Source organism: Condylura cristata, unplaced genomic scaffold, assembly GCF_000260355.1.
Source record: "Condylura cristata isolate star-nosed mole 26May11 unplaced genomic scaffold, ConCri1.0 scaffold00042, whole genome shotgun sequence".
Lineage (NCBI taxonomy): Eukaryota > Metazoa > Chordata > Mammalia > Eulipotyphla > Talpidae > Condylura > Condylura cristata.
In genome coordinates, this window is record NW_004567143.1 from 743,787 (window position 1) to 756,089 (window position 12,303).

At 38.4% G+C, this 12,303-nt stretch overlaps 2 protein-coding genes across 2 annotated transcripts in view; both read left to right on the forward strand.

Annotated features, from left to right (window-relative positions):
* Positions 1 to 2,773: 2,773 nt before the first annotated feature.
* Positions 2,774 to 3,703, forward strand: LOC101627357 (olfactory receptor 2A2-like). Its single transcript, XM_004694414.1, has one exon. The coding sequence runs from the start codon at positions 2,774 to 2,776 to the stop codon at positions 3,701 to 3,703; it is 930 nt and encodes a 309-aa protein (XP_004694471.1).
* Positions 3,704 to 11,121: 7,418 nt separating this feature from the next.
* The window catches only part of LOC101626754 (olfactory receptor 2A2-like), a 2,737-nt gene continuing 1,555 nt past the window's right edge, over positions 11,122 to 12,303 (forward strand). The window contains exon 1 of the mRNA XM_004694339.1: positions 11,122 to 11,165. Within this exon, the coding sequence (XP_004694396.1) occupies positions 11,122 to 11,165 (44 nt within the window). The remainder of the gene's footprint in view (positions 11,166 to 12,303) is intronic.

Sequence of the window (12,303 nt, forward strand, 5' to 3'; positions counted from 1 at the left end):
GCGGGTCAGGAGAGGTCTGCTGTGCCATGTGGTCACCTCCGGGGCAGGTGGGAATCGAACTCATGCGGAAGTGGCTTTAGCTTCTCAGTGCAGTGCTTTAACCTGCTGCGCCACCAGGGAGGCCCCCCTTATGCATTTTCAACCTTGAGGAATTACATTTACTGAATGTGATATTTTTACAGGGTTAAATAATAATTTCAGAACCTTTATTTGCAAAAGAATATCCAGACCACTTAATTTATCTATATTCACCATCTCTTTAAAGGACTGATCTTCTATATTCTTGGAATTTGTAGCTCTGTAAAAGTTGTATTTGTCTTTTGAGTAAAAATCATGACAGGTGCAACATTGTGTAACTCAGAGCTGTGGTGTTGAAAATACAAAATGTTCATTAGTTGTAACAACTGTATGTACTAAGAAATCTCACTGGAATGGTTTGTATAGTATTTAAGTCATCCTAGGTATTCTTTACCTGGGATGAACAGAAATAACTCTGGGGCCACAAACTGTAATTGAGGGGAAAGATAAATTTGATGCTAAGAGATTATTTGTGTCTTTTAGTCTTCACACATGTGATGTGGCAATGAGAGCACACTGAATAGTGTGTGGGGGGGAGATTGACACTTCTATAGGAAACATGTGGAATGGGGAGTAAAATATTCAGGTAATATAACGTTGAACCCCACACCTTTACTCTAGATGGCAGATAACTCGGTTTGTAAACACACTGGGATTTGACATGTAAATGAGAAACTACTTACATCACGATCAGTTTATACTTAAGCTTCGTGAAGTTTCTTCCATTAAGTATTGCTGTTCTTTCTTGATATTTAATTTGAAAAGTGGCAACAGTAACTCGAATAAAGAGTATTAAAACATGGCAGTCAGAATGACAGAACCGTGAGGCTCAAGTGGGAGACTCATAGGAAGATCATCTGGAGGTTCCGCAGCTTTAGCTTTGACTGGTAAATTGGGGTCTCTTTCTCATCCGGTGATTCCTTACAATTACAACGTGTATGGGATTTGTTTTTGCTTTTATCAAGTGAGGAAGATGAGGCAGTTCAAAGGATGATGATTCTGAAGGTGATGATGGAGGAAGAGGGTATATAGAAAGATGAGAAATACATAGATTTGACTGAGATACAATGTCTGGAAATTTAATAATAAAAGTTATACAAATATAAATGCACTACATTTAGTCACTTTTACATACAACCGAGGTGAAAGGTAATGTACTAACTCAACAAAAAGCTAGTAAGAAAAGTAACAGTATGCAGCAATGGAAACCTTTGTCAGGGAAAATGATTTGATTCTAATGTAATAAATAACATGATACTGTTCATGGAATTTTACTAATATATGTAAAAATATATATACAACATAAAATGAACACTGTATAATTGTTGACAATTGTCACCATTAGTCATAGGGAAACCACATATATGTAATGTATGATATAATGTTATCTAGATAGGTTTTTGTTGGATTTCATGTTTTCCAAGAGATTTTTGAAAACAACATCAAAATCTTATATGCTGTAGGTACCCCGTTATCCACCCAATGAACAAGATTAGTGAAACGATAATGTGTAAATTTAAAATGTAAAATAATCTTTTACATTTTAATAACAAAGAAGACAATTCATAAGAATCTGGAATTATGTATGTGTATTTGTCTTAAATTAAACTAGTTTATAATATAGAAACATAGGCTGAATCTTATATTAAAATGGTAGCATTAGTCACCAAATGTTAATTTTGGTTAATGTTAATTCAGTAATTAGATTTGTTTCTCCAAATGATGGAGTAGTGATACATTAAGATTAAACAATATTAAGAATACACTACCCCTTTAAAATCTGTACACCAAAATATATATTCTCCTGAATGATGACATTTAGACAATGATAACATCTTGATAAAAATATACATGATTAACTTGTTAAAATAATTCTTTGAAAATATGACTCAACATAGAAAGAATTAGATCATTTGATGTAGTAACTGATCACATGCCTAACTGGATAGGTACAAGGTTGCAAGAAGAAGCAGGAAAGTATTGATTCTAAATAGTGTGGACAAATAAGTTTGAAATGTAGATATGTGGAGAAAAAAAAAATATGGTTGACTAATCCATATTCACCTTGAGAACAGTGGCACAAACATTGTCTTACTGTTAATGAGGCGAATTAAAGTCACATTTATTTTATTGGATACAACATGGATAATCAGTGGAAGGCATAACATGGGAGATATTGTTTAAGAGAAGCACCGTACTCCATTAAAATTATCTGGGTTCATTGCTAATGTTACATGAGGTTATAACCTGGAGCAAAGAGGGATAAACTCATATGTTCACCATAGTAAATCATGTGTATGTTACAATTTGCATAATTACACAGAGAATAGAAGAGTGAATAGAATTGTCCTTGAAAAAGAGGGGTAAATTGGAATTATTTCAAATTACATGGTTCAAAAATATATATAAGATATATGTGTGTCAAAAAATCATGGGGAAAAGTATAAAAGAAACATGAATAAATAATATGGTGAAATGCATAATGCCATGCTTATAGTTCTTAATTTTTATCTCAAAGACTAATCACATCATAATAAAATGGAGAAAACAACAATAATCAAAGGAACACTGGGAAAATACTCAGTCAGAGATACTCATGTATATTTCCTCCAAACTCATTTCAAGATAACTCCACCTTGACCTCCAGCTCTGACTTTTCATTTGGGTTTCAGTCCTGGACACACTGTCACTCAGGATGGGGGGCAACCAGTCATGGGCCCCCGAGTTCATCCTGGTGGGGTTCCCCCTCGGCGCGGACATGGAAGTACTTCTCTGCGCTGTCTTCTCCCTGCTGTATGTCTCCAACCTGCTGGCCAACGGCATGATCTTGGGGCTCATCTGGCTGGACGTCAGGCTGCACACCCCCATGTACTTCTTCCTTTCGCATCTGGCCGTCATTGACATGTCCTATGCTTCAAGCAATTTACCCAAATTGCTGGAAAACCTAGTGCGACACAAAAAAACCATCTCCTATGTTTCATGTGCGGCACAGATATTTTTGTATTTGACTTTTGCTTGTACTGAGTGCATGATTTTGGTGGTGATGTCCTATGACAGGTATGTGGCCATCTGCCAGCCTCTCCACTACACGGTCACCATGACTTGGAGACTGTGCACGGTGCTGGCCATCACTTCCTGGGCTTGTGGTTTTTCTCTTGCCTTAGGAGACCTGATTCTCTTTCTGAGATTGCCCTACTGTGGGCCCCAGGTGGTGAATTTCATCTTCTGTGAAATCCTAGCTGTCCTCAAAGTGTCGTGTGGGAACACTTGGATCAACAAACTCTTTGTCCTCTGTACTGCTGCATTTATTTTAGTGGGGCCCCTTTCTGTGATGCTGGTCTCTTACATGCGCATCCTCTTGACCATCCTGAAGATCAAGTCAAAGGAGGGCCGCAGAAAAGCTTTCTCCACCTGCTCCTCCCACCTCTGTGTGGTTGGGTTCTACTTTGGCATCGCCATGATGGTTTACTTGGTCCCTGATAATGGTCACTGGGATGAGCAGAAGAAAGTCCTTTCCCTGTTCTATGCTCTCTTCAACCCATTGCTCAACCCCCTCATCTACAGTCTGAGGAATGCCCAAGTGAAGGCTGCCTTCAACAGAGCAGTGCACAAACAGAGGACGTGATGAAAGAGGGTGGAATTTTATGCCATTGGTAGTGCTCATATCCAGACTTGGTGTTACAAGATCAGAGAGCGTCCAATGGAGAAAGAAAATTGTCGTCAGGAAATGGTCTTGGGGTAACTGTACAGTTTCATTCCTAACAGAGTGAATCTGGACCACTATCTCCTACCATACAGAAACTCAAATTGGTTAAAGATTTTGAAGGAATGCCTGAGGCCATAAAATCGATACAATAAGACATACATATACAAACATTCCTAGCATTAGCTTCAAGGATGTCTTTTGGGACTCAAGTCCAAGGGCAAGGGAAATTAAAGTAATTTCAGCTAGAATGGAATTGCTGGATCATGTGGGTAGATCTATTTTAATTATCATGTGAAACCTATATACATATGTCCACTGGTGCTGAACTATCTATATTCCCACCAACAGTGTACCAAATGTTCCATATTCTTAATAGTCCTGCCAATATTTATTGTTTCTGTTTTCTAAGATAAGCTGTGCTCACAGGTATAGGGTGGCTTCTCATTGTCCTTTTGATTTTATTTCCCTTGTACTGTGATGTTGAGCATTGTTAAGATCTTTAAGGTGGCTCTTTGTCACCTGTGTATTCTGTGGAGAATTGTCTTCTCATCTTTTTGCCCATCCCGTACTTATTAAAGAACACAAAATCAGTGATTGAAAAGATAGGTGCCCTCCCCTGCTTATTAAAGTACTATTTATTTCAGCCATGCATGGAAACAATCTAAGTGCCCACTGGCTGGGCAGTGGTTTAAGAAGATGTGCGTACCTGCGCAGTGGGTACCACTTAGCTGTCCAAGGGTCATCAGTTCCCCTTTGTGATAGAGGATGGAATTGGGGGCGGGGCAATGTGGAGTAACATAAATCAGAAGGGAAAGGTAAATACTAGATGATTTCACTCATATGTAGAATATGGAGGAAAAAAATAGAGGGAGTAAAATAAGCCAAAACAAGGCCTCGGAATCAGACTCTAGGATTGAGGGTACACAAAGGAGATAGTGAAGGACTCAAAAAATGGGGAGCAGTGTGTTATGGTGGGAGGTTGTGGATGCTTTGATGGGGAATGTGGTATGAAGAAGTGTGAGCATGGACCTCCATGTCACAGGCAGTGTCTTAAAGTTGCTTCAATATAAAGGGACAGAAAATTTTAAAATGTCAACACACTGGCACTACAAAGGGAAAGAAACTATGTGAAATGTTGGATGTGCACTTTGCAGCAATTGCTTTCCACTGTAAACAGTGTCAAATCATTAAATTATGCACTTGAAATATATAGACATTATTCCATGTCAGTGATACCTAAGCAGGGTTAGGATGCAGCACTGGAAGCTGGCGGCAGCTGCTTCAGTGTGAGTTCGATCCCTGCCCTGGAGGTGACCCACATGGCGCAGCAGATCTCTCCTGTCTCCCCACTGCTCCCCCACTTCTCCCCTTAGCAGTGTATTTTGACAATCTGGCCATTCTGCTCCCCACTCTGTCTCTGGTGAATCCTCTCACTGCCCTGCACCTCTGGCCTGTATCCCAGTTCTGTATGCATAAATAAATAAATCTGTAAAAAATGCCTAAATAAAGAGGCAAGAGAGAATATTAAAATGGCACATGAAGACATTTATCTATTTAAAATAAATAGCTCTTATTGCTAATATACGTATTAAGGAATATGTATATTCCTTATAAAAGCTGTAGTCTCTAAGACCAAAAAGTAAAAAGCTAGTCCTGTACTATATTTTTGTAGAAATTCTTGAATTTGTATCTTGGAAGATAGGTTTTTGCCTTTACATCTACATTCAATCTGTTAAAATATAGCCATAGCCTCAGTGAAGCCCACTGATGGTGGGGTAAATGTGATTAAAATTCATGTTTTACAACCCCATCAAAAAATGGGCAGTAGAGCTAAAAAGACACTTCTCCAAAGAGGAAATGCAGATGGCCAACAGGCATATGAAAAAATGTTCAACATCACTCGTAATAAGGGAGATGCAAATTAAAACCACAATGAGATACCACCTCACCCCAGTGAGAATGGCACATCTTCAAACAACTAGCAACAACAATTGTTGGCGAGGATGTGGAGAAAAAGGAACTCTCCTGCACTGCTGGGGGGAATGCAAACTAGTACAACCACTATGGAAAACTGTCTGGAGGTTCCTCAAGCTGCTAAACATGGAGCTTCCCTACGACCCAGCAATCCCACTCCTAGGTATCTATCCAAAAGACACAAAAACACTGATTGAAAAAGATACCTGTACCCCCATGTTTATTGCTGCTTTATTTACAATTGGAAAAACATGGAAGCAGCCCAAATGCCCAAAAGTAGATGACTGGATTAGAAAGATGTGGTACATATATACAATGGAATATTACTCAGCAACCAAAAAAGAGAAACACATGTCTTTTGCAGCAACTTGGATGGAGCTGGAAAAGATCATGCTTAGTGAGATAAGCCAGAAAGAGAAAGAAAAATACCGGATGGTTTCACTCATAGCAGGAGTATAATGGACCAGGCGAGAAAATAACAAAAATAATGAACAACCTTATACCAGAGACATTCTGTGGGGGCGGAGTGGGGAATGGGATCAAAAATGGGGGGGGGCGGGAAGGGAGGGAAATGCATGGGACTATGGTGGTGGCACAGGGGTGATTTGGTGATGGGAAACCCGCGGGGATTACAATCGAGATGGAAAAAAAATGTGCAAAATGATGTAAAAATAAACTTTGTAATAAGAAAAAAATTCATGTTTTAGATTTAAAGAAAACTATTGACGTAGAAGCCACTTTCAAAGTTCTCAAGAGGTCCAGTATCAAAGATAAAGAAATATTAACTTCATGTATACAAAATGATTGTGTATATCATTGAAATAACATGATTATTCAAAATATATAGTACGTATCAAGCAATTGAAGTATTTTCTAAAACATTTTAAGGGCTCCTGAGTAACTGTTATGGATATTGGAGTCCTTGCTATGTGCGTCTCTCAGCCCTGCCTCTGATGGATCACTTTGGTTTGAGGGACTGTTTCTTTACCACGTTTGCAATAGCTGGTTCCGTGGGAACCTTCTTTAATCTTCTACAAGTCACAGCCTCACTTAATATCTAGGGAGTTCATAGAGCAGCATGAGTTTAGAATAGGAATAATTTAAAGATTTGTACACTCCAATTTGTGCTTTGTCTCTAGGGTTCAAACCCTTGAGGCCACTGAAAGTCTGTGTGGACAGAGTATGATGTCAATATGTGATTTGATTTGTTCCTAGAATATTCCACAAGGGAAAAGTACAGAGAATCTTTACTCTCCTCCAGAGAGAGAAGTCAGTTATTTTTTCCACTTTAAGAAGAAAGAGGTAGAAAGAATCGTGGCAAATTTTCCTCTGGGAATTGTAGTTTTTGTTGAGTAAAGAATAAATCTTTACTCCTGGAGGCAACATTTAGAGCTCCATGGTATGTTGAGAATGCCATCATCATTTGTAGCAAGCGGTCCTCAGTTGAGATTTCTCCTCAGATGCCTGCCACAGGGTATTAGAACACACCCTACGCCTCCGAAGAGTCTTATCTTGGTGAGAGGAGATTCCTGAGGAGTATCCAGGCTGACATCTTGTTTTATTGTGTTTTTTTTTTTTAATTGAGGTAATGCTGCTTTACTCCACTACATGAGATTAAGGGTGCCATCTCCTAAAGTAAAAATTGAAGTATTTTAGTAAAAATAAAGTATATTTGTACATGAGATTAGATTTTCAATCTAAGTAGTTGAAGCAGAGCAGAGAGGCTGCAGAAACCACATGCCTTTGTAGAGGGAACCACATTCCTGGTGACATGTACTGATCTCCCCTGACAAGACTGTGTACAGCTAAATGGAGCAAATCCCCAGGTTTCATCCCAACTGAAGCTCTGAAAACTTCCGTGCCCTGAAGTGTGTGTGTGGTGGTGGTGTGGTGGGGGTGGCGAGTGTCCCCAATATCTTGGCAGCTTTTTCACCATCACCTCCCAGTGTGGCTGAAGGTTGATCATTCAAATGATTCCAGTGTGTTTGGAAGGAATCTGGAAGGATGAGAAGCCTCAGAGCAAGCAGTTCCTCTGGATAAGACTCTCTAACGGCCACAGGAATGAAAGAACCTTATTGTGCTTAATCCAGGTCTGATATTAGCACTTACTTCATACTAGGAAGGAAAATTCTGTTAAGGTCATAGGGAAGTCTTCTCCTTGTGGTAACTATGTAAGATATCAGTTTGTAACAGTTATTTCTTTTTGAACCTTCCCAAGGCTGTCACCAGATATTAATAATTACTAGATTCAGAAGTTACTGATATTTAAAAGTTGTCCTAAACAACACAGGGCAGCGTCAGCGCTGACCCCGCTGCCCAGAGCTGGAGAGCGAGCAGCCCCTACCCAGGTCTAGCCTGGGGAGAGTGGGGCTCACTGCCTTGCACCCATTTCTGAGCTCTGTTCCTGCAGGGATTCTGTCGGAAGGGGAGTTCACTCAGGCTCTCTAGACATTGTCTTCACTGTTTGTGATGCTTAACTTAAGGGTTTTAATCTACCATTGTGATTATTTTTGAAAATATCTCAGTAAAATGAAAGGACTAGTGATGGAAAAGATTACAGTTGTTCAGACATTAATCTAAAACAAAGGCAATATTCCCCTTTTGCTTTATAATGTAGAGTCATAGACAAACTTTGTTGTTAACTTAATGCATATTTACATAAAAACAATCATATTTACCCAACCTAGAATGTCTTCAGTTTTTCCTGACATTCTAACCATGGGCCCCTGTATTCTCATTCCATGCCTCCCTTAAACTAGTATTTTGAAAATACTGGAAAGTGTCATTGCATTTGCCTTCTAGGTATCTGATAAGTAATTTTCTTACTTCCTGACAAAGAAAACATCACGAAAGCAGTTTCCCTGAAGTCCCCTCGTAGCATCTCCTCAAAGCAGGTGTAAGACATTAGTTCATTTTTGGTTGCCATTTTCTCCTCAGATATAATATGGCCCAAATCCTCAAACACAGCAATATCCCAAGGAAACACCATTTTAAATTATTTATTACTCAGCATTTTCTGAACTAGTAAAGTATTCAGTGATTAAATATTGTGAACTATTTTACTAGCAAATTATAATTACACCTTGGACGATCCATAGAAACTAGTGATAGAAGCTAGTTATGGAGCGTGAGTCTGTAGAGAAGCTTCAATTCATAAAAGTGGAATAATTTTCGGAGCTTGTAACTCAGGTGTCCTGTGTTGCCATCTCTGCCAGATTACGATAGGAGATATTTGAAATATTGTGGACACTGAAATGCCACTGTGACTCTATCAACATCTGTCTGGTATCTATGTGTATCTCTATTTATATTAAGAATTTATTATCTGTGTATATATGTGTATCTCTATTTATATTAAGAATTTATTATCAGACATTAGCACTCGCTCCTTGAGTACCTTGTTTCACATAGAACATCAGTGACTGCACAGAGATAGGGCACTCATCACAAGACCTCTCTAACCAGGCAAAGGAGTCATCTCAGCCAAAGAATGGCTCTTGGTAGCAAACCCCAGCTCATGATTTATTTTACCCTGGGGATTACATGGATCTTTATAGTGAGTTTGTTAATCCTTTTACTATTTTTGTTGTTGATTCTTATTCATTTCATTCATGCCTGACAGAAGTCCCCATGTTTGTCTATAGGAGGGATAGTAGAAAAAGACACTGTTGGTGACAGCAAACTGTGAGATGAGATGGCTATGCCTTGTTTGTGAGGTTGTCCTCGTGTGTGTCATCCTCAGGCTCATCAGGTCATACGATTAAAATACATGAAAGTTTTTTTTATATGTCAGCTTCTCTAATCTTAAAGGGGAATATTATTTTTTAAATTTAAACAGCCCCCGCAGGCTCGCACAGTGAGACAGTGACTGTGCACATGACCCACACTCATATTTTGAGGGACCCTTGTGCATGTTCAGCCTTGAGATACTTACTGAATCTGATATTTTCGCAGGGTTATACAATATATTCCAGAACATTTATCTTCAAATTCTATAATCATAAAGGAGACCTATGAATTGATCTGTAGTCATCACCTCTTTAAAGGACTCATCTCCTACTATCTTGGACTTTGTAGTTCTGCAAAACTTGTATTGGTCTCTTGGGTAAAAGTGATGTCAGTTGCAACATTGTGTAACTCGAGTTGTGGTGTTGAAAATACAAAACGTTGGTTAGTTGTAAAAAAGTATGTACAAAGACTTCCCCCTGGAATTGTTTGTGTAGTCTTTACATCACCCTAGGTGTTATTCACCTGGGATGAACAGAAATAACTCTGGGGCCTCAAAATGGAATTGAGGAGAAAATTAATAGCTTTGATGTAAAGTGAGTACGTGTATCTTTTGTTCTTCATTCACATGTGAGAATGTGTCTTTGAGGACATCCTGTGGTCATGAGCAGTAAAAGACACAGTTAATCTCGACATAATGTGTACTTGCTCTTTTATTCTAGAGGGTGGATAACTCAACTTGTAACCACACTGGCATTTCACATGTAAGTGAGAAATTACTTACCTTATAATCAGCTTATATTTAAGCTTTGTGAAGTTACTTCCATGAAGTATTGTTGTTCTTTCTTGATATTTAATTCGTAAACTTAAAATGGTACAATTTATTTCAACTTTGACTAAATAGTGCAAAAACAAGGCAATCCGAATAAAAGAACTGAGAAACGAAAGTGGGACCTGTAGAGGCAACTGGCGTTTCTGCAGACTTGGTTAGTACATTGAGGACTTGATCCCATCGGGTGATTCATTGCAGTTACAGCATGTCTGGAATTTTGCTTGATTGCTTTTATCAAGTGAGAAAAGATGATGTGGTTGAGAAGGTTGATGGTGCTGGGAGTGATGGTGGAGGAGGAGAGGATATAAGAAAGATGACTGATTCATAGAATTGACTGAGATATACCGGCTGGGAATTTAGTATAATAATGAAAGTTATACACATATAAATGCATTACATTTAGTCACTTTTACATTATATGGCATGCGACCTAAGTGGAAGGTAAAATACTAACTCAACAAAAAGCTAGTAAGAAAATTAAAAGTATGCACCAATTGAAACCTGTGTCAGGGAAATAATTAATATGGAAAATGTATATATGATTCTAAATATAAAAAATAACATGATACTATTCATGAAACTTTACTAATATATATGAAAATATAAGTACAACTTAGAATGAACACAATGTACATTATTGACAACTGTCATCATCAATCACAGGAAAATCATTTATATATAACATACAGTAAAATATAATATTATCTGTATGGGGATTGGCTGAATTTCATGTTTTCTAAGATATTTTGGAAAACTTAACATAAAAATCTCATATGATGCGAGCTACAGGTGCCACTATATCCACATGCTGAACAAGATTAGAGAAATGATAATGTGTAAATTTGAAAGGTAAAATAATCTCTTATGTTTTAGTATACAGGAAACAATAACATTTAGAGAAGATACTTCATAAGAATCCGAAATTCTAAAGGTACCCACGTAGGGCCCTACCTGGTGGCGCAGCAGGTTGAAGTGCAGCACGAGGGAGCTATCCATAGCTGCTTTGCACCGTCAGATCCCAGCCGGTGGGGTGACCCACCTGGCGCAGCAGGTCTCTCCTGTCTTGCCCGCTGCTCCCCTCGGCAGTGTATTTCGGTAGATGCCTGTACCACCCCCCACTCTGTCTCTGGTGAATCCTCTCACTGCCCCTGCACCTCTGGCCTGTACCCCAGTTCTGCATGCATTAATACATCCTAAATAAATAAACTAGTATACAATGTGAAAACAAAGGCTATTACTAATATTAATTTGGTAACACTTGCTACCAAATGTTAATTTTGATTAATGTAAATTTAGTAAATTAGATTTGTAGCTCCAAAAGATGGAGTAATGATACGTTAGGACTAAGCAATATTATGGATCTAATATCCCTTTACAAGTCTGTACACCAAATTATATATTCTCTGTGAAATGAAGATATTTGAACAATGCTAACATCTTGATAAAAATGTACATGATTAAACTTCTTGTTAAATATGATCATTGCTTTGAAAATAGGACTCAGCATTACAGAGACTTAGACTTTTTGAGGAGGTAACTGATTCGATTCCCAACTAGGTAAGTACAAGATTGCAAGAGAACAAATTTTTAAAATAGAAAGAGGAAACTACTTACACTAAGTAGTGTGGATAAATGATTTTTGTAATGTAGATTTGTGGAGAAAAACATTGGGGTTGACTAAACCATATTCACCTTGAGAATATTAACATTAATATTAATGTTAATGAAGTGAATTAATTTTTATTGCAAATAATACTCTTTATTTTTTTAAAGATTTATTTGTGCATACAGAACTGGGGTACAGGCCAGAGGTGCAGGGGCAGTGAGAGGCTTCACCAGAGACAGAGTGCGGAGCAGAACAGGGGGATTTGATGAAGTACACTGCTGAGGGGAGCAGCAGGTGAGACAGGAGAGGTCTGCCGCGCCATGTGGGTCACCTCCCTGGCCAGGGATCAAACTCATGCTAAAGTGGCTTTTAGCTTTTTAC